This window comes from Peromyscus maniculatus, chromosome 13 (assembly GCF_049852395.1).
Source record: "Peromyscus maniculatus bairdii isolate BWxNUB_F1_BW_parent chromosome 13, HU_Pman_BW_mat_3.1, whole genome shotgun sequence".
NCBI classification, from domain to species: domain Eukaryota; kingdom Metazoa; phylum Chordata; class Mammalia; order Rodentia; family Cricetidae; genus Peromyscus; species Peromyscus maniculatus.
The window spans coordinates 43,308,878-43,333,961 of record NC_134864.1 but is presented as its reverse complement, the minus strand read 5'-3'; the positions used below and the strand labels follow the sequence as shown (position 1 = coordinate 43,333,961).

Here is a 25,084-nt window from a genome sequence, read left to right as displayed (position 1 = left end):
CCTCCTTCTCACACTCCTGGCAAATCACTACCATCCCTCACAGAAAATAGATGAGGTTTTAGCCACTTAAGTTTTTTTTTTCCGCAGCACACAAAACAATGAGTTTTTGTTGTTGTTGTTGTTAAATTAGAAAAGGGAATAAAAGCTCTAAATGGCAGGAGAGACTACAGTCAAAACTGAAAGATTCCAAAGATCTTTGTTGAATACTAGTTCTTATTGTTAGTAACTATCTTGCATGGGAATGCCCAAATGGGTTGTGCTCACTAGAAATATTTTCATTGCAAAGTGTTGTACTAGAGTCAGGGTACAACCTTCCTATACTTGAAGAAAGCCCTGGGAACGATAGCAAATCATCCTGCAAGAAAGAAGTTGGTGCCACAGTGATCCTTAGAGACCAATGGTGACTTTTCTTCAATAAAAATTTCCTTAACATTTTTAACTCATCAGATCAATTGCACAAGTTTACCAGTTCAATGTTGTTTGCATTTCATTTAAATCCTGACTACACCTCCTCTCCTCGAGGATGCTCACTTTCATACACGATATGTGTGTGATACGTACATCGTGATTCAAACAGAAACATGGGATTCGCCCAGTTAACTTTGTTCCCCTGACAGTGTAGTGAGCTGATAGCTTAGAAAGTAAAGATCTAGATTCATAGAATAAAGATAAAGGCATTGTGGGATTTCTTTTTTAATTTTCAGGAAATGAATTTTGATGCAAAAACCTTCCCAAGTGTTGCTTGGGAACATGTGAAATTCCTCTCTAGACAGACAGGCGACCGACTTCCCAGCTGATGCTGTGGTAGCATGCCCACTATATTTTCAAATATGACAATTAAGGCCACCTTTTGTGCCGTGAAGCTGAGCTTCTCAGCTAGAATGGAATTGAGACCAAAGATTCATTCTCAGTTGGGTTCCAAAAGGACCATCTTTTACATCTAGAAATTTGTCTTCAGTCAGATTTAAAACAGTGACCTGAAGTTCAAAGTCAATATTTTTTTTGAGCTGCCTGGGCCCATATCTTTGAGCTACTAGCTTCCATAAAATGAAATTATACTGACTCTTTGGTAACCTGAATAGATCTTTCAAGTTTTGCTGTTTATTTTCCCAACCCCCTCCACCCCCGACTATACTGAAACAGAATTCTCTTTTACCTGGACATTGTCTGAACAGGAGCAAACACCAAAGTTGTCAATAGCTTCTCCACTCGTGTTCCATTTTCCCAGACTGTCTTTTTTAAAACACTGCCTGGAAATAAAAATGAGCCAAAGTGAGCTGTGCGTATGTGCACACATGCATGTTCTCGGTGCTTGTGTGGGAGCAGAGAAATAAGTAGTTGGTGTTGAATTCAGGTAGGTAGACCCAGGTATGGTTGATATTCCATAAGCTGATTATGCATTGCAACAGTGTTTTTGATCTGGCATTTAGTTGGGGTGAGAATTACAGGACAGCATCAATTGACTAAGCAAAGTTGAACCATACTGAGTGTATTTTCTCACTATGGCAGGACAGGACTCGGTGTCTCATTTGTTCAGTTTGTGCCTCTCATCCTCTCTGCTGATGCACTAAAGCCAGGTTAATATACATTATGTGCTAGCTTGAAAATTTAAATGAGCTAGGATGTAAATGTGAAAATGCCAAGAGTAGAGTCGGGAGCCTTAGATCTCAGGTTACCTATGTGTCGTACAGTCTAGGCTTCCTTAGACAAATGCATGGGTCCCTGTGGTCCCTTGTCTCTTCATCTGTAAAGAGATTAATGGGGCTGGAGATGGCTTAGTGGTTAAGATAACTTGCTGCTCTGGCAGATGACCTAGGTTTGGTTCCCAGCATCTATATTGAGTGGCTCATAACCACTTATGACTCCAGTTCCAAGGGATCCAATACCCTCTTCTGGTCTGTGTGAGCATGAGGTGTGCATGTCATACACAGATATACATGTAGGTGCTCACACGTACACATAAAAGTAAAAGAAGTATATCTTTAAAAACAATACACAGGGATTAACGATTAATTCTCACGTTGCAATTGTAAAATATAACTATGAATACAAGAAGAACAACTGTATAAGGAATGTAATGCTTACTACTATGGTATAGTATTGACAATGAATGAATCAAAAGAAAGAGATAAAATCTGTTAGACACAGACTTTCTATCAGAATGTTATCCTTTTCCAGCAAAATCACACATGCGCACCTCATGTATTCCCACGCCCACTCACACCAACTAGAATGCTGGGAGAAAGAAGAAGAAGGGGGACAACTTACGAGTTACTTGTATTCAAACACACATTGTCAATGCCAGGGAAGTTCCATAGTGCTGAGACCAGGCCGTTCGTGCTTGGGTCAAAATTCCTGCAGTATCAAGCGACACGGACTTGTCACTTAACTCACGTTCACCTTAAGACCTGAATTGTGCTGTCAACAAGACTATTTTTATACATTCCCTCCCCCCCCCCACTTCTTTGTCTCCCCCACTCTCCTCCCCTTCTCTTCTGTTGGGGTATGAACTCCAGGCCTCCACACATGCTCCACATGAGTTTTAGCACTGGGGTACATCCACCCTATAGGTGTAAAAATTTATGGAAGATGCAGGCGTTGCTGCCCCGATGTTCTCCTACGACATGAATTTAGCAAACACATATGATTAAAGTCTAACCCTTAAAAGTAAGCATACACTCTAATTTTATTTGTAGATGCATGTAAATCCTCTTAGGAACTTATTTGTTAGGGATAGAAGTAGCACATCTGTTTAGCAGAATTAAGTACTGTATTTTTTTTTTTCTGGAACCACTGTGGGGACAATGTTGTCAGAAAGTCACTCACGCGTAGAAGGCTGTCTGTTCGGAGGTGCCATAAATGGATGGAGAGATCAGGATCTCGGGATAACTGTTGCTGGAATCTCTCAGTGTGCCAAGGCCCATGGCAGTGGCTACGAAGACGATGGGGAGGACGACCTGGGCAATGAGACCTTTCCAGTTCCTGCGAGTGTGGTGGAACCTCTTGATGAGAATAGCCATTATCTTCTTCAGTAACAGGCCGAAGCCATCCAGCTTCTCGCTCCTTGTCAGGACTTTGTCTGAGAAAGGACAAGAGATTTGACGCGGTTCCAGGCAACCTCCATAAATCAAGTCATAATGTAACTTCACAAACCACAGCTGGATGGTACCGTGCTGTAGGATGGGAGGAGATTCTGTTTTCAATATTTGGACTGAAGATTTAGCAATCCATTTCTAATATGGCTCTAAATCAGGGACCACAACATGTGCCTCATATATAGCTGAATATAAGAGTGTTATGAAAATTATGACTCACTACCACTAGTTATAATATAATATACCACTAGTTATAATATATGTGTAGTAATATAACATGGAAAAAGCAAAGATGCAGAATTTTATAAATGAATCCCATTCCCTACTCCAAAGTCTCAATGCAGGCCCAGTATGTAATTAGTAATTTTGAAAATACAGAAAATAGCCTTATCGAGGTTGAATTGAAATAGTATAAATAAAACACCAGCCTAGCAGTGTAAGAACCGGTTCCTACTATAGCAGAGACCATTAGTTTGGTTGTTTCTCCTTCTAACATGACGTCCAGTGAACTCCCTCTAAATGAAAGAAAAGGAAATCTTCTCTAAGATCTAATTCTCATCCAAGCACATATTCATTAAACTCTCACTAGAAATTTGGAATGATTATGGCCTTTCCAGACTCCATCTTCAGCACTAGAGTCCCCATAAAAGATTCGTTGAAAACTTTTCAACATCTCACCCCCACTTTGCAATGCTTTCCTGAGAACCTCTCCATTGCCTTTGAGAGCCAGGGAAGCCATGATGACCACGGCTGCTCCATGGGGCTCTTAGGGCCAACCATTTCGTCAGCTTTCCCCCAAAGTCAATTCAAGCAGACCTGCCACCACCCGTTTTCACATATGATAAGGGAATGGCATTTGTCAGCTCTGTGTACACTTAAAATTCTCCATCACAAATCATGCAGCACAAAAATCATGATCTTCATTTAGCTGATAAGGAAAAAATACAAAGCTGCTTAATTTAAAATGAATTCCAATTAAGCAGAGCGAACAAGCTTAAACGCAGACTCCTATCTCTGCATAAGGGAATTGAACAAGGAGCTGGATATTTTGAGTTAATTAGTATTCTTTTCTGTTTCTTGAGAAATTACATGTGGAGGACTTACAGGTGTATCAAAATGGAGTAAATGTGCTTCCTCAAAGATAATGTCAATGAGGGGAACATTCCGAGTGAAGAATAGTTTCAAATTATGAGAAAAAGGCAGAGGCAAATATACCGAAGCAGATGACCACTTTCCAATCAGAGTCCTCAGTTTCTCAGAATCCACAATTATATCCCCCAACAGATGAAAAATGGGAAGTGTGACAGAGGACAGGTGAGACTCGGATTCCAGAAGTGAATAAACATCAGAGACAATCTTTCCTGAGTCTTCAAGACAGGCAAATGTTTAATTAAAAGTTCTGCTTCTAGAGATGTCTCCCACTCTAAGCAAACCGTTGAAATGACTACTCCATAATTCATATATCATTTTACTACATGCTTCCTTAAGTAAATCATGTTTCCAGGGTATAAATTAACTGTCGGAAAGAAATGAAGTGATAATAAAAGCTACTTTTAAAAGAACTTAACCCCTGAAAGCTGTGTCAAAAACGTGATTTTTTTTTTCTCCAAACATATCCTGTGTGAACAGTTGAAGGCAAAGCATTTTAATACAGATATTAACCTTCAGGTCAAACTTAATCAAGTCAGAGACTTTGCCCCAAACAAAGCATTTTCTTGTCCCTTGAGTGAATCAGAGTTGGAGGGAGATAGACACCTTTCCCAGTGAGAGATGATTCAAAACACAAAAAAACAAAAAGCCAACAACTTCATTTGGGATGCCTTTGCTTCCATGTGTATGCACCTAATGATAGAGTGCTCCTGATAAGAGAGCCATGCCCGTTCCCTGAACAGCCCTGATTGCAGGAAGAACCGTGACTTGGGAAGCACACCTCTGAAATTACAGACAGTTACATCCAGAGAGTCATTTCTGATGAGCAGAAAGTACCCCCTCATCACCTGTCAAAGGGATTTCCCACGTTCACCTTGCTTTCATAACCATTTCATTTTTGAAAGGGAGAATTTGATCCGCCATAATGAATATTTTGTGAATTGGAAGGATGCTTTTATGCGTTAGGATGGTTAATTTAAAAGGAAACTTTAAGGTTGAATTTCAAAGGAGAGTCAAAATCAGTGCCTCTATTTTCCCAATTATGTCATCTATGAAAAGTAAGCAAAGCATGCACATTGGGTTTGTACCGTCTCTGTCTGTGAAGTTGCTGCTGCTCACAGATAAGTCGTCGGGGGTGGAGGTGCCGTTGGTACTGGGACTCCCGACTTTCCTCTGTGTTAAGTGTTCGAGACTCATGTTACCACTTTTTTGTGAATCTTTTGTCAAGTTCAGGAAGACCTAGACAAAGAAGCCATATCACTTCATTAACATAAAGGGTACACATCTCTTGGGACCTCGATTTTTATTTTTTAAATTATTATCACATTTATTAAGACAACTATTTCCCAACCGACATTAAGAGAATATTTTTAAGTGTAAAAGATGGTCATTCTCATCTTTTAGATGTAAAAGGTTGAAAAAAAAACTTTCTTCTTGGAAATCAGTCTTCTGTTAGAATAGTACTAAGAATTTTAAGTTTTTCTGATTTTGTGCCATATTTATTTAAAAATACTTTTCCCTTTAATTAGGAAAAATCTTCATAACTTTCTCTAAGGGCAGAGAAAGTCATATGAGCACCAATAAATAAAGTAGTGGTGGTGGGAAATGGGAGTAGGGAAAGAGCCCAGTCAGTAAGTGAGAACCAGACTTCCATCCCTAGAACCCAGATTCACGATGTGCACTTGTAATGTCAGCACTGGGAAGGTGAACACTGATGGATCCTTGGTGCTCACGGGCCAGCCAGTCCAGTTTACGTGCTGAGGTCTAGGCCGGTGAGTGACCTTGTCTCCAAAAGCAAAGAGGACAGCACCAGAGGAATGATTCTAGGGGTTATCCCATGACCACTGGAGGCATGTGGACAAGAGTGCCTGTGAACTACATGCACCTATACACACAGAGAGACGTGGACATACACAGGAAGGTGGTACAGATAAAGTCCAGACGTACAGCGGCTGCCTCTGTTCACGGGGCTGGGTCTGATTCCCAGCACTTTAAAGAACAAACAAACAACTAATAAAGAAATCAATGGAACAAGCAGTGAGAAGACGGCCACATACCTCTTCAACAGTGGTGTCAGAAATGCCATAGCAGCCGATGTTGAGTTTACCCATGCCCTTGTCCAGCGCTCTCAGGAGTGACAGGTAAGCACCGGAGACCTTCGTGCTAAACGGAGGGAGTACATACACCAGCTCTCCCCCGATGTCCTCCTTGAGGTAGGCTTCCGGGAGGTGTGACTGGATCATGGCTGTAACGGCCCCTGTGTCACAGAGGGTGTTTGTGTCTAGATTGGGACTCTGTGGACGAAACGGAGAGTTAAGCAAACTCCACTGAGTCCGATCACACACATACCATTCTTGGAGCTGTCCCCTGTCCCACGTGGGGACTTACAGGTCACCCCCCCCTCCCAGCTGCATCCATCCACCCACCGCCCTTTAGAGCTTTAGTGCACCGTCAGCTCTTCGCCTCGGTTGCTATGGTATGTCAGGCCATGGTGCAGGCCCACCTCCTCAGGGTCTCTGCACCCCAACAGCCAACATGCCCCCTTCTCACACCAGCCCCAGCTCATGGCTTCACTGACACTTCTTTCCCATTCCTGGCTTATTTCTGTCTATATTTATAGAAATAAATATTCTATGTGATTTATCATTTGCTAATTGCTAATGCGTTCCATGATTTACATATTGAGTATAGCGTGTGAATTTTTCACATTCCATCAAACACGAAGTCCATGAATCCGGAATATGGAGTATTTATATCATGAATTCACTTGATGCTGCCCCCAGTGCCTGGAATAATGCTTCGAAACATCATGCAGCAAATATCCCTTAATATATGAATTTCTAAATATAATGATGAATTATTGGTATTTTTGTTTTTTGAAGCTCAAGGATAGTTTCATTAGAGTTTAAAAAGAGAATGCAGTACAGATTAGATAAAAATCCCAGCAACCACTAGGAGAGGAATGGAAGAAAAGTCATGCCGTTTTAATTAAGCATGGGGTAGAAATAGATAGCTTATTAAGGAAGAACATCTTATTAAAAGACTCCTAATAACTTATTGCTAGACCCATAAAACACTGCATGTCACAGGTCTTATCTGAGAAGCTTCATGCAGTAGATGACATTTAGCAGAGATATTCACCTGGTCGACGTTCAGAGAATAAGAGACTATGGAATGCTCAGTCATAAATGGGACATATATATCAGACCTTTCCCCCAAAGGCTCAGGGAACATCAAGGAAGAGGGGCAGAAAGATCATAAGGGCCAGAGGTAGTGGATGACTTCAGGAAAACAGTGTTTTCTGGACGCAACAGGGCAGCAGCATCAATGGACTAGCAGTAATTGCGACAGCATGTACAAGACCTGCTCTAGCTCCAGCCAGACACAGTCTCAGCATGGAGTCCCATCGCTAGCTGGGAAGATAGTGGTATTTGCTGCAGGAAGAGGGACAGTTGGTTTTGTTTAATGACGTGACCACTAGCAGGTTGACCACACTCATGGCAGGTCCCTGTTCCCCAAAGTTGTTGGGCAACACAAACTGGACTTGATTTGGGTAGATACGGAGAAGAAAACTAAAGTGGGGTGTGCAGGAAGGGGGAAGATGGAGAGAGTGTGTATGGAAGGAGTTTGTGAATGAATAGGATTGAACTACATCCTATGAAATTCTCCAAGAATTAAAAAGAATATTATTTATGAAAAAGGCCTTATCTTTTCAGAGGAGGGGGTGAGGATGGGATGGGGGAGAAGGTTGGGGGGAGCAGAAGGAGGGATAAAAGGGGATCTCTGGTTGGTATGTAAAATAAATTAAAAAATTCTTAATAAAAAAACTCAAAAAAAAAGAGAGAGAAAAGCATTTTACAATGAAAAGCAGTGATATACACCAATAAAAGTTACTGTGGTAAAAGGCAAACTTCAAAATAAAAAGAAGAACTATAAAAAAAGAAAAAGCATAAGGTGGAAGTAGTTGAGTAAAGCTAAGGAAAGAGCCCCGCCCCCCAGCTTGAACTACTTAGATACGGAGTTGTCCAAAAGATGACCTGAGTCAGTTTCTACTCTGCAGTCTAACACTTGCCGTCACCAAGTGAAGGCATGACTTCATACCTGCTCTTCATTTGCTTTCCCCAAGCCAGAAGATTTAAATTTCTCTGCAGAGTCTGAAATGTTAGGGGAGAAAAGGGCTGGCAGTCCATCAATAACCTTTAGAAGGGCATCATTCTGTGCAGGACCCAGTAATGCTGATAGCACATGGGAAATTATCAGAAGTTTAGTAAATTCTGGGTGTGGGGGGCAGGGAGTCTAACAACATCAGATACTCTGAGATGGGAACAGAAATCTGGTTGTTGTTTTAACTAACACACTTGCTGAGATTTAAGAACCACGTAGGAGAGCATAGTGCTGAAATTTAAGCAATGAGTCAAGTTGGAGAGAATTAGCCTGCACTTCATAGAAACACTTAACTCGTTACTGCAAGAGATAGGGCACTTCCCCTCTTACAAACCTTCTTCTTGGTGAGTGTGAGGTGGTAGCCATCCCCAAAAGCTTCCTTGAGGTAAAATGGTGATCCACAGCATCGGAGGCCACCCTGTTCCAGGAAGGCAATGCGGTCACTCAACACCTCAGCTTCATCCAAGTGGTGTGTTGACAGAATGATTGTTCTGGCTTGAGAAAACACAGTCCAGAAAAACACAGAGTGAAAAATGAGGATACAGGTGCCACGGGACAGAATTAGCAAGAGTCAGTTCTGGGATTTCTTGGGACAAGAGTGGTATTAACTGAGGTGAGCGAGACTCCATAACAATCAAAGGGCAATTCAGAAGGGTGTTATTAGATGTATAGGAGGCTGTCTTCTATATAATTTGGCAGCAACTGGTCCTTATTAAGCTTTACAGCTAGTGTCCATTGTTTAGTGTACATCAGCAACTCTTTCTCATTTGTCAGAGTTCAGCTTGCATTGTTTCAGTGTTCTCTCTCTCTCTCCATCCCTCCCTCCCTCCCCCACCCTCCCTTCACTATGAAAGAGCGGTAATTTTAAAGACTTTTTGAATATTCCTCTCTGATTGATCCACTCCAGTCTGATTACTTCTCTGCATCTCACCCTGTTAGCACTTACTTAGTCTGTTTTCGGTTTATTTTCATTTGTGTATGTTTGGTATCTCTAATTAGATTCCATGCTCCTCTAGGCAGACTTCGGTACTGCCATTGGATCTACACGATCCCCCAAAGTCCATTAGGTTCAACTTACAGTGAGGACTGGATAAGTATTAACTAATTGACCCAGAAATCTCCCCGAGAAATCTTAGGAAAAGAAAGAGCCCACCTCAGACAGTTTGAGGGTATTGTAGCATACACAGACAAAGCATCAATTTGATTTTGCATAACCCTGAGGGTACACTTCTGACTGCTCCGTGGAAAAGTTATAAAAAAAATACTCATACCAGTTTTGTTCTTGGATATGACATCCCATATGCTTCTACGAGAACACGGGTCAACTCCAGTGGAGGGTTCATCCAGAATCACTACCCTCGATCCACCAATGAGAGCGATAGATATGGACAATTTCCTCTTCATTCCTCCCGACAATGTCCCAACTCTTTTATGGCGATGGCTATATAGTCCAGTGTCTTTTAAAGTCCTTCAAAAAATAATTAATGGTGCCATTGTGTTCACTAATCATTGAGTATGTCTTTGATGATCAGTACAATTCAGCACTGATAACATAAAATAGTTTATTATCATTTATCATCTTATTGTCTACATAAAAATAATTACTAAGAAAAACCACAAGAGAATATATGGTCCATGCATTTGACAAATGGTTAGAACATTGGGCTCTTTTTGCCAGATCATGTCATAGGTCCTAGAGAAAAGCAATGAAAAGACCAAAAAACCCAACTTGTTCATTAAGAGATTATGTGTGCATGTGTCCAAAATGTGAAGAAAATCCATTAGATAATCATAATCTTAAGAAAGTTTATAATAGATCAGGTGGTATTCAACACACAATTAATAAAAGAGGAAAGGAGAGAGAGAGAGAGGGAGAGAGAGAGAGAGAGAGACAGACAGACAGACAGACAGACAGACAGACAGACAGAAAGAGAGCACCTGGAATATATACTATTTCAGGGTTGTATATATAGTAGTCACTCAGAAAAAATGAGAGAAGCAAAGACCAAAGTAGTGGTCATTTGGCCAGGAGTAGGTCAAACGGCTCTCGGGAAGGGCGTGGTAAGTTGTGAGGAGTAAGGAGGAAGACCGGTGGGAGTGAGTTGTGTGTAGTCAAGGGTATGAGTGCGCTTATGTTCGCAGAGCGGAGTGACTAGAGAATGTTAACGAAAATAGACATGAGACAGCGGACAGGTCATGTAGGGTCTGGTAGGCCTCAGTAATGACGTTATGGAATGTCATGCGAAATGCAGCAAAAGTCACTTAAGGTGATGCAGGGATGACATGGCCTGATTTGCAGGTGACAAAGTTTACTCCGACAGCTTTCTTTCTTCTTCTTCTTCTTTTTTTTTTTTTTTTTTTTTTGGTTTTTTCAAGACAGGGTTTCTCTGTGTAGCTTTGCGCCTTTCCTGGGACTCACTTAGTAGCCCAGGATGGCCTCGAACTCACAGAGATCCGCCTGGCTCTGCCTCCTGAGTGCTGGGATTAAAGGCGTGTGCCACCACCGCCTGGCCACTCCGACAGCTTTCTAATAAGAATAGGTGAGATGGGGGAGGAGGAGGAGTAGCTGGAAGTCCAGTTAAAAGACTTTGGGGTGTAGTACCCATGCAGAACTGAAGGACAGAACAAAGGATCAGGGCAACATATAAGACACTGAGGAAGATGTGTGTATAGCCAGCTGGAGATGGTAATAATGTTAAGTATGTATGTTAGCAGAAAAATAGAAAGCAAAGCAAAAAGGTTTGCAAGAGAACATTTCCTACTGTTATTACTACTAGAGCTTGACCAATATGTGTTTTTGGGAGAGGTTAAGAAGCCATGTCCATGTTTCTGGCTTAACTCACCTTTTAACCTCCTCATGGAGCTGCTTTTTGGTCCAGTGAGGGACTTTGATGGAGCCATATAAGAGAAGATGCTCCTTGGTGGTGAGGTAACTGAACAAGACGTCATGCTGCATGCAGACTCCCATGTTTTTCCGAACAGTATTCAGGTCCGTCTTGATATCTTTTCCATATACAAAAATAGTACCTGCTGAGGCACTAAACAGCCCAGTCAGCATGGAGCTGGAAATGAAGATGTAATAAATTAGGTATGGACCAATCACTCAAACTAGATAGCAAAACTAAATAAATCTCATATGCTAAAAAAAAAAAAAATGTTGGAGTGAGTGCATCTCTTTAAGTGAAGGCAAGCTGTGAAATAAAAAGGTATTAAGTGGGAATGAAAAAAATCAAAATGACTTTTAAGCTTTTAGTTATTTAGGGTGTTGTGCAACACTCCATGATGGTGGTGGTGGTAATAATGTTAACACTCAGGGCACTTTTTAGTTGAAAGTACACTCTCTCCTTGAACATACTGTGTTTCCTTGGAATGCTATTTATAGACTGGCAAGTCTCCAATTTATGTCTCCAGATCAGATTCTATCATTTAATCCCAGGCTTGTCTAGTGAATCCAACAGACGATGCTACATCTTCATGAGACACCTTATAACAGTGGTTCTCAGCCTGTGGGCTGTGACCCCACAGGGGTTGTGTATCAGCTATTTACATAAGGATTCATAACAACTGCAAAATTGCAGTTATGAAGTAGCAACAAAATAATTTATGGTCAGGGGTCACCATGACATGAAGAACTATATTAAAGGATCACAGCACTAGGAATACAGACAGCCACTGCCTTACAGGGTCCTCAGACCAGCAATGATCTTAACCACAATACCATCCATTTTTTCCTCTTTTGTTGAGTGATGAATTCATATACTGTTTACAGAAAACTATTTCATAAGTCATGTTTGCACCTTCTTGGTCTCTTGGTACCCTAACTACTGACATTTGCTACCACCAGGGGGCAGAAGCCATCACCACATGCCTGCTTTTGAAATAACTCTGGCCATCGTCAGTCCCATTCTCTGTATTATGGCCAAAGTATCTCTACCTAGAAAATCCTCAACACCTTTCAAGTGGTTAGTAAGTTGGGTAGTTATTTATTAATAATCTCCTCCCTGCATTGTAACATAATTCCCAGAAGGTCTAGAGAAGTTCTCCCCTGTCTCTCATAGTACTAAATAATGAATCAAGATAACATGCAATTTCCTTGTAACATTAAACACAAATAGCATGCTTCTTTTTGATATTTTAGGGTTTATATCTAGACCAATAAAATAGGGCCTTCTCAGCCAAAATTATAGCCTCTTCAAACACCTTCGCTGTCTCTTTTCTCCCCAGCCTCTTATTTCCCATTGGGAAAATATGCTTCAGAAGTGTTCTTTATAGGTGTTGTATTCTAGAAAGCCAACCCTGGCTTTTAACAGGTCATACAAACAAGAGGCTACATGTTTACTCTTATCATGAGCTTCACTTGTCTCCAGTTCTTTAGAAAAATATTGACAGCAGCATTTGAGAAGTCCCTGGACTTACTCAAGATGATTAAAAATAGAACGTAGAACACGTGAGACATTTCCTGAAGGGCTAGAGTCCAATGATATCTTAGTACTGACAGCAAATATGCGCAGGTAGAGCGTTGGAGACATACCGTCAAAGCAAACACACAAATGATAAAAAAAATAACCTAGGAATCCTGGGATCACATCCTCCCTCTATGTTGACACAGGATGGTCAGTAGAGAGAAAGAACAGCCCATCTGCTGCTCTTCACATTGACCTATGTATGATGCTGGCAATTCTTTGTTTCTTTATGAACTAAGGCAAGTGCTTCCTGTGATAGGGAAGATGGGGCTGCATGTTCATGCTGCTAGGATGTGCAAACTCAGACTTACACCTGGCCTGGAGATAAACACAAATAAAAGAGACAGGCTGACAGATCCCGCAGTACAGATCCGAGATCAGGGATTAACCAGAGAGCACACACGTTTGAATAGACTGGCACTGTGAACCTGCTTCAACAGACCCTGTCTCAATATGAACACCTTGTGCTGTAGAGTGCTCTTCTCCCTAAGACAGTGGTTCTCCATCTGTGGATCCTGACCTCTTTTGTAGACACATACTAGATATCCTGAATATCAGATATTTACATTACAATTTATAACAGTAACAAAATTACCATTACAAAGTAGTGAGGAAACAGTTTTATGACTGGGGGTCCCCACAACACGAGGAACTGTATTAAAGGGTTGCAGCATCAGGTTGAGAACCACTGATCTAAGCCATGCAAAGCAAACTTACTGTTATTTGGAATTTGCACTGAATTAAACATTTTAAGAGACACAAAATGGACCAGCACTAAGTCACACAAATAAACCTATCCCTCAATGGCCTAAGATGGCCTTCGAGCTCACAGTTTGGACTCTCGGGGTGTACAAGTTGAACTGTCCAGAGGACGTAATAGCTCTGCTTTCTTCTTAGTTTGGAATCTTAGTTTATAAAAGGTTATCATTAATAATGGCCTCCTTTGACATTTAGTTGAACAATAGCATACATGGTTGTGGTTTTCCCAGCTCCGTTTGGACCCAACAATGATGTGATGTGCCCTTCGTAGAAGTTCAGGTTGAGGTTTTGAACAGCCGTCTTTGTGCCGTACATCTTCGTGACCCCATGAAGGGCAACTCCAACTTGGAGATCTTTAGGTTCGGGTTCAATGTTGGGGGGAAATGCACAATCAGGACCTGGAGAGAAACCAAGAGAACAGTTGGAAGCTCATCAGTAATTAATGGAGCTGGAGTAGACTTTCCTTTAAAAATTGGAGATTATATAAATACAATCTTTAAGTTTAAAAAGGTCGGAAATGACTGATTTATTATATTCTCTAGCTTCCTTCTGATCTGCTTACAGAATGAGCAGGAGTGAAAACCGCATTCTCTAGGGCTTAGCATATTAGCCTTCTCTGTTGGAGAAAGCACTTCCTGAATACAGATTTATAATTTTATGGTTTCCCTTTTTAAACAGATCTTAAATATTCAAAAGACAACCCAGAAAGTTTGTTCTCTGGTTGGGAAGGATGGCATCATTTTATGAAATAAATGTTTGCAAGTTGTGGTTTTACAGTAACAAGGTTTTCTCAGATCTGTGGCTTACAGAATCCAGCTAATTTTCCTATCTATACCTTCTTCAGGCATCACCACCCCACCACTTACACAGGGCATCTTTTCATAGAGACAAGAGCACTCACCAACCGCCCTGAGCCAGGCATGAGCTTTGTACTATTTTTCTCACATCAGCTGTGGGTTATGCTACATTACCCATTTTGGTTTCTTGGTTACTCCTACGACTGGTAGCAGATGGCTAGAGTAAGGGATGCAGGCTGCGGGCAAGGAACAAATTTGTTCTCTGTGTGAGTCTAACTGGACCACGAAGGGATCTACAGTCTTGGCTTAATTAGCAGCATATGCTAACCAACTGAGCTAATGAGCCCAGAAGAAGGCACAATTCAGCCCCTGTAAGAGTGTAAACACATATGTGTAGACATACTCGTGCATGACTAAAGGGATGAGAATTTTATCATCTAGGAAAACGTAATTAAGTCCACTGGTCATGCAGTTTTTGATGTCATTTCTCACATAATGATATATGCTATTGACTTACTTATCTTACTGGCAGAAGGGTTGGTGTTCTGCATCATGATATTGGTAAACATAAGGCCGTTGCTTTTCTCACGCTTCACCTCGGCGCATCCAAATTGCTCTTTCCAATAGGAAGGAAGGACTGGAAAATACCACGGAGCTGCCATGCCATATGTCCCTGTAATGAGAACCCACGAGGGAGAATGAAATGAAATGAAACCCTATGAATGGTTCAGGAAATTGCTTCATTTTGTAGAATACTATACACACTAAAAGAGTGAGTTCAGTTTGCAAAACAAAGCCAAGAAGATCATCTCTTTTTAAAAAGCCATGTCAGTGAAGTATGGTTGTATGATAAATGTACTCATTTTAAGTGTGTGGTTGGATGATTTTTGTTCACTTACAAATGCAAGCATCACCACAGTCCAGTGTTAAACTAATTCTGTATCTCTAGAATTCTCCCAGGGTCCCTTTGCATATTCCATGGTCCTACTCCAAGTCCCAGACCAGCACTGATATGCCTTCTGCCTCAAGACAGCCATTTTTATAACCACTTTGTGCAAACAAAAGCATACAGTTTTATTCACTCATCCACCAAAACTGTACAGGTATCAATAACACTTAGTGAGAAAACACCTAAACCTACTAAAAAGGAAAACTGCCTGAGATGCAAAGTGAGAGAGTCCAGTCTATGCTCTCTAGAATGTAGTTCATTCTCCATAAAATTAAGAAACACAGGTCTTGCCATATGGTGCATCATACTTCCATTTGGAAAGACTGGGCTGACCTGACACTATCACATAATTTTGAAAGGACTCCATCTTTGAAAGAACCACCAGAGAAGGAACACGTCAACGTATCTAATCTGAAATTGTTGGTTAATTTAGAATTTTAGTACACTGCTGTGGAGATTGCATATAGCAAGCCAACCATTGGTGCATGTGTATTAGCTGACAGACAGTGATGAGAGCCGCAAAGAGTATGTATCTGTGAAATGCAGGGTCCTACCTGGGAAAACATTCCTGACGTACCAAGCAATAAAGAAATAAATGAAAGCATCTGCTAGAATTAGGCAACACAGCCAGCCAAATGAGGTGGTATCGTCCTGAACGGGGGACTTGTACATATTTTCCCATTGAAGACCTAGAAATTGAACACAGGCATTTACTCTTCCTTGACACACAGCACAGTTAGAGCTAAAATCCTGTTCTTAAAAGAAAAAAAATCGAACCTACCCACACCCTGTTCTTCATATCGTGCAATATATTGGCTTGCGTAGCTGAATGCTGTTGGGGACAGCAGGCTCTGGGGAGAAAATGAACAATGGTGATTGTGCCAGTAGAGTTCGCCCAGAGGGTCTCCGAATGCTTAAAATGTTAGACATATAGAAAAAATTTATGCTCGCTCCCTTCATCTGCTTTAAAATGCTGAAGTCCCTTGCCAAAAATGCTGCCGCAAGAGAGAAAGAGAAAGATGAAAGACTAGAGAGAGAGAGATGAGAGAGAGCAGAGAGACAGAAAGAGAAAGAGGCAATAAACTTGGAGAATGCTTTTTAAGAATCCAAAATATATATTTAAGCTTATTAAATGTTGCTCAGAGATTTATAAGGTAGGAAATTACAGAGTAATAGAGTGTGGAGACTCAAATTAAATGATATCGGGGCCAGAAAATGTTTCTAAATTTATTTCAGGTGATAGAACTGTGAATGAGAATACACTAAAATATTTATTGGTTGAATATTGATAATCACTACAAATTATAAATTTACATTTTGTTTAAACTTAGAGCAGTCAGTGTTGAATTAAAGTTATTCATCACATCTATGTCTATGAACAGTAAAGACTTAATGTGATGGGAAGTGCTCTGCTTTATGAATTTTAAATTCAGTCATCTTATTCTTCAATTTAGTGCTTCTGAATTAGGAAAAGCAGAAGAAAAGAATTCAAATTTGAGTACATGCTGTCAATGTGTCCATCACTATTCCTTCAGGCTATGTGTTATTCATGAAAACCAATGAGTACTTTTTCATACATGAGAATGATTCTAACACAAGAGGTTCTGAGATGTTTAAGGATTTGAACCAGAGAAGTAAGAATTCTTGGTGATCTCTAAAACCTGGCAGATAATATTTTAACTGTTCAAGAACTATAGCTTAGCAGCATCATTAATGGTTCTCGAAGCTGTGGGAAGAAATGTTTCCCTTCAGAGCAGATGGCAATTAGAAAGGTCTGTCATTGGAAGAGTTAAGTTTATTTTGCTATCACTTAACTTTTAATTATATAAGTGAACTTTCAACTTGAGACTCTTTTCATGAACTAAGGGTGGGAGGCGTTTACATCACACAAGGGTGCGCTCCAACAGTTGACTTACCATGAATACTTTTATAACATAGCTCAACTCATCCTCAACTGTAACCAGAACAATAAATGGGAAAAAGGCAATGACGTAGATCAGGCTTCCAATCAGAGCTGCAATGTTGGTGTTGTTGAAGAACACACTGATGAGGTAGCTCATGGCAATCACTGAGAAACTGTAGTCCGAAAAGTATAGGAACAAAATGAAGCCATTTGTTTTGGGAAGAATATTGCCAAACTTGAGTATGACGATGAGGATCGCAATAGTAACCAGTAAAAATCCAACACTCTCTATAAGCCAGGCAAAGAAATGGCTGCAGGAGTTCACACCCATCATCTTCATGTACTAGAAGAAGAAGAAGAAAGAGAGTTAGGTGCTTCCTTGGCTGATGACTTCCTAAATGGACAATTACTTCTGTATCATGACAAAATGTCCAAGAGTCTCCTCATATACGAAACTATGCATTTGAGCCATTTATGCAAATTCTCTCTAATTGCTAAGACTTTTTTTGTACCAGAATCCTCTTGGATTTTAAGTTCCCCGAGTGGCACCCCAACAGAGACAATGCTTCTGCTGGAAAAGATCTTTCTTGTGAATAAAAATGTACATTTCTAGGACCAGTGTGATAACTCAGTGGGGAGCGGCACTTGATTGCAGACCTGGTGACCTGGATTTGATACCAGTTCTTAGACGATGACAAGAAAAGCGGACTCCTGAAAGTTGTCTTCTGGCTGCAAATACATGCACAATGGTACACGGGTGCCTGCTACCTCTGTCTCTCTCTCTGTCTCTCTCTCTGTCTCTGTCTCTCTCTCTGTCTCTCTCTCTCTCTCTCTGTCTCTCTCTCTCTCTCTCTCTCTCTCTCTCTCTCTCTCTCTCACACACACACACACACACACACACACACACACATCCAGAAAATAAGTAAATAATTGAGGATAGAGCACCTGCCTAGTTGCCGAGGTCCTGAGTCCAATCCCTAGCAACACACACACACACATGCACACATACACATGCACACTCACACACATACATACACACACCACCTACACACAGAGACAGACATACACACACACACACACACACACACACACACACACACACACACAAGTATGTACATTATCGTCCTAGTTTTGAATCTATCTAGTTGACTTCTCTACATTAAAGTGATTTAGGAAAGGACACTTAGAAAAGACACTTATGGTGTCTCCCTATGATTTTTACAGCACGAACTTGACATTTGCTTAGGTATAAATATTTCAGTCTGGGAAAAAGCCACACATAGATTAACTTCAGTCCCAATGTAGAGATTGAAATAATGAAAGTCCATATATTTTAATATGCCTAAATGAACACTACAATCATTGCTCATGTTTCATGAGAGGAACAGAATATATGTGGAATCTTAGTATTGAAAACACAGCAGTTTGGGGGATGACCTTCCGCCTTTTGTGATGAGCTCCTCAGCCCTATCATCAATGGACAGTCTGTGCCAGTCTTGGCATCTTCTTTTACAAAGAGGTGTTCATACACCCACAATGAACTCAAATATCTGAGATGCTATAGGTCAGTTTCTCAGGTAATATTCTTTTCTGACTCAGGGATATCCCCAGGGCCAAGACATTCCATCACAGTATCAGGTCTGATTGTGCAAGAATGTGAAAAAGTCTGATGTCCACAACCCCGTTCAACTACAATCGCCTTGAATTCAGTACAAGTGGAACACTTAGGGAACCTGGGTATTTCAGTTTCCAGTTTTAACAATTTATGATTAAGATTAAGCTTATGAAGTTAATGTTCCATTTTCCAAATAACAAAAGAAATGTTCCACTAACAGCTTTATAGTCCAGTATTTCTATAGAATAAATAATTCTTAATGTCTCTCTCCTACTCCTGTCCAGAAAAACAACAGCAACAATAATAATATTGCACTGGGTATTTTATTCTACAAGCTAATGTAGCACATTTTGCTTTCTGCTTTTTTTTTCTTCTGCTTATCACATTTGATAACTCTGCTTGCTCTTGTTACCATGGAGACAGCTACCTGCCTGCCAGCTGTCTAAGCAGCGGGCCTTAAGCTAATCACCACCGAGAAGAACCTGGTGACTTTTCTTAACTTTGTCCTCTCCTGCATCTTCTCCTTTCTCTCCTCCTTGGCCCCGCCCCTTCTACAGTGAAGACTCTGTCTATGTTTCCATAGGAATAGGAGAAGGGTCAAAGCGAAGAAACTGCAATTTGACTGAAGCAAAGATTCACCATGGGAAGTTTCCCCCAATGGCAAGGCTTGTTTTTACTGAAAACAAAATTTCACTTCGATTTTTTTTAGAAGCAAAATTTGACGATTTTACTCCATAAATTCTCCCTGTACTCCTCAGCCAGTTGAAGAAAATTATTGTGTCATTTTTTTTTTTTTTTACTTATTAAAATTACTTTTTATTTCCTTTCATGTTATGTTTTTTATTGTGTTGTGAACTCATTAAATACAGCCATTTGGATCATTTTGACTGTATCATCATTTTACTAGCATAGACAAGAGTTTATATAAACATTACTTTGAATGTCTGTGACTACTTTAGCATAATTTTTTGTTTGTTTGTTTGTTATTTTTGTTTTGAGACACAGCCTCAAGCAGCCCAGGCTGGCCTCAGATTCACCACAAAGCTGAGGCTAGCCTTGAACTCTTGGTCCTCCTGCCTGTCCCGAGTCCTAGGATTGCAGGTGTGTGCCACCACACCTGGGCGTCTGCATTCCCATGTTGGTTTTTCCAGATGCAGTAGGACTTATAACACAAATTTCTGACCCAGAAGCCTGACTCGGGACTCTACCTCACCTCACTATATAGGGCCTGGCCAAGCAACACAGCAGAACCTTGCTTTTCTCACAGGGTTCCTGGTACAATGTTCAGATCAACATATATAAAATTCTTGGACAAGTATAAAGTATTGTAAAATAATGTAAGTCAGTAAAGTGAGCCAACAAAATACTTCTCATGCCTATAACCAAAAACTCTTAAGTGGAATAGCTTATATAAACTAGTCAGTTAGGCAAGTGATGATTATATTATACACACTATTTCTAATCTACTTTGCTAAGACTAATCTTTGGAAAGCCTTAATTCATTTTAAGGGAGAAAAAGTCTGAGCTAAATATTAGTGTTCATACAAACAAAATGCAACCACTAATTTAAAAATAGGAGGGTTCCCCCCAAGAGTGTACATTCTTTAATAGAATTGTATTTGTGTAAGAATTCCATACAAATAGAATATATACCTTAACACAAGAAAGCAAGGAAGACTATTTTACATTACATAAACCATCTGGGTGATTCAATCAAGCTAACCCTCTTGCCAAATACTTGTTTTTTATATTTATTACAAATAGTGGAGTCAGTTCTGTACAGCCTGCAATCACACAGTCCTAACAGTCAGAGAAGCACATCCGGCTGATTCCAGTGAGGATGGGACGTAGCGTTGGGTTCATAGGAACTGATGTGAGTGGACTTACTGTCTGCTTTTCAATGTTTCCACTAACCATTCCATCGCCTCATCAAGGCCAGTGCCTTTGGTTGCGGATGTTTTAAATATCTGCCACTTTCGGTCCTTCAGAGCAGGTAACCCAAGTGCATTGGCCATTTCTGAGGGTGTCATAGCCTGCTCCATGTCCTGCTTGTTGGCAAACACCACTAAAATGGCCTTTCTCAGCTCTTCTTCCTCCAACATGGCAACTAACTCTGACTTGGAAATGCCAATTCGGTCTCGGTCACAACTGTCAACTACATAGATGACGGCATCTGTGTTTGAATAGTAACATCTCCAGTACGGCCTGATACTTGTCTGTCCTCCTAAGTCCCAGACTTGGAATTTGAGGTTTTTGTATGTCACCGTCTCTACATTAAATCCAATAGTGGGAATAGTAGTAACAACTTCTCCAACCTGTAATCTGTACAAAATTGTTGTTTTCCCAGCACCATCTAATCCCAAAATTAAAATCCTCATTTCCCTGGTTCCAAAGAGACTGGAAAAAATACTTGAGAAAAAGCCACCCATGATGAGCCGCCGCCGCCGCGCCCTCGCCGGTCCCCGGAGTCAGGCCGGGACTCGGCAGCGAGTCCTAGTCGAGCCTGGGCGCCGCCACCTCCGCCGCTCGGGGCCTCCGGGTCCCAGCCAGGTCGGCCAGCAACTTCCACGTCGTCCACCCGGAGAGGGGGCAGGCTATTGTGTCATTTTTGATGGCTCTCCTTTGGAAATACTTATCAATCCCAGGGTGATTCTGACACGCAAGCTCTTTTTATTAACTCTGGGTGTTAGCTGCATTTTAAGATTTAATTACTTATGGAGGTTTGAACATAACCAGCTGGTACACACACATCACTAAACTATTTAATCTTATGTGGTCTTAAAAAAAAAAGACAAACCACAAAATTTCTGCAACTGCAATACATATGAGTAAGAAACAATACCAACGTATTTTCTAAGGTGACTACCACATATCTAGGCTACATCAAAACCACAAAATAAAGTTTACATCATGTATTTAAACACACTTTTCTCTCCTGGTGACCAGTGACCCACCCCGTTTAAAGTCTTGATGCATCTAGAATATTCTCCGTTCATCGACTTATTAAACAACAATTTGGCTAGCCTCACAACTAACCATGCAGTGCTTATCACAGTAATTAGGAGACTTTTAAACTCAAGATGCAATTCTTGTTGCCAAGAGCTGATAAAACTTTGCAAACTGGTCATTTTGCTTTCCACAGAAATAGGATGAGCTGGGTTCTCCCTGAAGTATTCACAGTCGAACACTCCAGCATGAAAGGTGAGTGCAAAACTTTAGGATTTTCTGCCATGAGGACAGCTGTATTCACAACAAGAAAGGGCTCTGAGAGACAAGTCATCTATAAATCATCTCGAGTTGCTGCCAACTCTGTGGCGACAAAGAAGACCAAAGCGGCGGATGGTGGAAGGCCCACCGAGAATGGCTCCCCGCACATTCTTGATGCTACTGGTTCCTCCTCAAAGTGGCAGATGTCAGGTGCCAGCTTTGGAATCAAAGAGTCACTTGTCCCAAGCCTCCCTAACCTGCCAGTGCAATTCATCAGTATCTGATAACCGAGAAAGCCTTGGTACACAGTGGTCAAAGCTGGCCCAGTTTACAGCAGTCACTAAGAAAGAGATTCTAGAAGAATTTGTAGGAACGTGTTGCCACATTCCTAAGAGGCTTCTGTTCAGAGGCGAACACTGACACAGGAAGAGAAGTCATAAATATTCATGTAGTTGCTTGTCAATATCATGTCGTCCAATTCGACAGGAGGCCAAGCACTAAGTCATTAGGAATAATGACATCTTCGATTTCAATTTTTTAAATTAATTTTCTTAACAAAGATTATTAATTTTAAAAAAAAAAATTTTCAAGACTAAAAATGATGTTGTGGTTATTATTAGCAATGTCCCAAATTCCTGCTAGTAAGGAATGATGTGTGTTATGAACGCATATAAAAGGCATTTTATATGAAGCCCAGGGTACTGAAGACTCTTGTGTTCTTGGTAATAACTCATAGATATCTTCAGTTGCCTGTCTGAAGTTACAGATAAACTCTAAAATTCTGTCTCCAGCTGAATATAAAGTCCCAACAATGAAGTCTTAGATCAACTAGATGCAACTATCTAATAAAACCCAAAGAACATTTAAAAATAAGATTTTTTTCTGTTATAAAAATCAACATTTTAGAGCTATAATATTTTAATTGTTAAAAACACAGCATGTAGTACAAAACTCATGAAGCACATTTTTAAAAAGTGTTTTAAGACTTAATTTCAAAAGAAGACTTATTAGTTATTAGAATCTGTGCTACTTTAAAAGGTAAAGAGATTTCTCAGAGGCATATTGCAAGAGGGTCAAATATTAATGACTTCATTGAGATACAGACAAATAAGTTTTCTTGCTCCAATTTAAAAATTACTATAAAAAGAAAGAAATAATTTTTTTTTATCTTTGTGTTTTAATTTGAATGAAAAAGAAGTAGGATATGGGCACTTTTTATGCTTTGACTGAATATGAAATGATGGCATTAAAAAGTAATACCAAGTTTCTGGTAACCAAAGGGACTGGCCATCATCATTCTTAAAACTCTTGAAAGTCTACACAACTGAAGGAAAGCAGCTATGATTTATCAAAGGGTTAGACAGAGGTCAAGACACTCCCGTCGAAAATGATTAAACAAGGTTCATAGTGTTCCCCAGATCACCTCTCACTTCCTGGGCACACACAGCTTTCTCATCTCTCAAAAGAAGGAGGTAGCTGTGAACTGAGGGCAGTGGAGAGGCCAAGCTGGCATCGCTGGGGGCATTCCACTCATACCACACCTGCCACGAATTCACTTCACAACTATGCTGTGTGCCTTTGAGTTTAGGACACCATTGTTTTTAAGATATGACATTAATTTGCATGCCACCAAAAAAGAAAAATTACTAATGAATACGTTATGACCCTGTATCAAATGCACCCTAACTTCTGAGGCTTTTTAAAAAAAGAACCAATATCAGCTGGGCAGTGGTGACGCACACCTTTAATCCCAGCACTAGGGAGGCAGAGCCATGTGGATTTCTGTGAGTTCAAGGCCAGCCTGGTCTACAGAGCGAGATTCAGGACAGGCACTAAAACTACACAGAGAAACCCTGAAACAAAAAAAATTAAAAAAAAAAATTAAAAAAAGAGGAGCCAATATCTTACATAAAGATAATATAGTTAACCGAGATAAAGATGTCTCTGTTATGAGACATCTCTGTCCCATAATACCGTGCTAATGAAGTCTAGGGGGAAAGAAGATCGTGAGTTTAGGACTGGGCTCAAGGAAACCTGAGTAGCAGACCCGGAGACCTAAAGCCTCATGCTCTGATTCCAAGTTCAGTGATTTTTTTTTTTTCACTAAGTGACTTTGACCCTGTGGTCATGTGGTCAAAACTTGAAGGTGGATGCCTACTAAGTGAAGGCGTAGAGTTGCACACAGAAATGATTCACTGTTAAAAATACGCCTTTCATCTCTTCTCCTGAAAAAGGATCGTGTTATGCTCCGGTATTTTGGGTGACAGGCACAGATGCGTTCAAACAGCATTCTGTTCTAACACAAAACAAAGCGACGAGTATGAAATATACATATGTATACACATAAACATACAGGTATATATATATATATATATAGAGAGAGAGAGAGAGAGAAACTCGCATGCACAATTATGCTTGTTGTTTCTATTATGAGTAACGTAGTTGAGGCAGGTATCTGTTTTGAAGTAGAAAATAGCTTGGCGTCTGCCACAGTTTTCTACTTCAAAGTTGTCCTTTAATCTTTAAAGACCCACTTTTGAGGATCAGGAACCTGAGACATACAGGGTAGAAAGGACCCTGCAACCCAATTAAGGTTTGCAGTGTGAATTCAAGCTTTCCAACTGTCATTAGGAAGCCACGGCACACAGTCTGGGAGACAGCAGGGCTTAAATCAGTTCATGAGACATTTAGCAAATTGTAATTGAAAGGTAATTGCAAGAGACAAAGTATACTGGAAAGAGAATTTGTTCTTGAAAAGCAGAATAAACCTCATGCCTGTATCCAAGTCTGTATCCATACCTACAAGGAGCTTGCTTGGTTACCACGTCAGCCATCTTCTGCCTTGATGGTATGAGCATCTAAACCAATAAACTTCATTAGCACCTACATCCTATACTCAGGAAAATAGTACTGTGAGGATCATAACTATATTCATATTTTATTCAATATTTTTCTGATTTTTGTCTTCTCAGAAGTGCCCATT

At 40.4% G+C, this 25,084-nt stretch overlaps 2 protein-coding genes across 3 annotated transcripts in view; both read right to left on the bottom strand.

Moving 5' to 3' along the window:
• Abca12 (ATP binding cassette subfamily A member 12) overlaps positions 1–25,084 on the bottom strand; it is a 168,986-nt gene that overhangs the window by 30,826 nt on the left and 113,076 nt on the right. For both annotated transcript variants that reach the window (XM_006972243.3, XM_076550169.1), the window contains 13 exons: positions 17,293–17,622; positions 16,158–16,227; positions 15,931–16,065; positions 14,945–15,100; positions 13,842–14,028; positions 11,252–11,470; positions 9,680–9,876; positions 8,743–8,903; positions 6,302–6,538; positions 5,333–5,483; positions 2,827–3,079; positions 2,269–2,355; positions 1,157–1,250 (listed from right to left, as the gene is read on the bottom strand). In XM_006972243.3, the coding sequence (XP_006972305.1) occupies positions 1,157–1,250; positions 2,269–2,355; positions 2,827–3,079; positions 5,333–5,483; positions 6,302–6,538; positions 8,743–8,903; positions 9,680–9,876; positions 11,252–11,470; positions 13,842–14,028; positions 14,945–15,100; positions 15,931–16,065; positions 16,158–16,227; positions 17,293–17,622 (2,277 nt within the window). The remainder of the gene's footprint in view (positions 1–1,156; positions 1,251–2,268; positions 2,356–2,826; positions 3,080–5,332; positions 5,484–6,301; positions 6,539–8,742; positions 8,904–9,679; positions 9,877–11,251; positions 11,471–13,841; positions 14,029–14,944; positions 15,101–15,930; positions 16,066–16,157; positions 16,228–17,292; positions 17,623–25,084) is intronic.
• On the bottom strand, positions 20,460–21,482 carry LOC102926967 (ADP-ribosylation factor-like protein 1). Its single transcript, XM_015986243.2, has one exon. It carries the CDS (start codon positions 21,321–21,323, stop codon positions 20,778–20,780), a length of 546 nt encoding a protein of 181 aa, XP_015841729.1. The 5' UTR covers positions 21,324–21,482; the 3' UTR covers positions 20,460–20,777.

Excerpts from the sequence above, each read along its gene's own strand:
- LOC102926967 (XM_015986243.2), bottom strand. The coding sequence starts at position 21,323 with ATGGGTGGCTTTTTCTCAAGTATTTTTTCCAGTCTCTTTGGAACCAGG.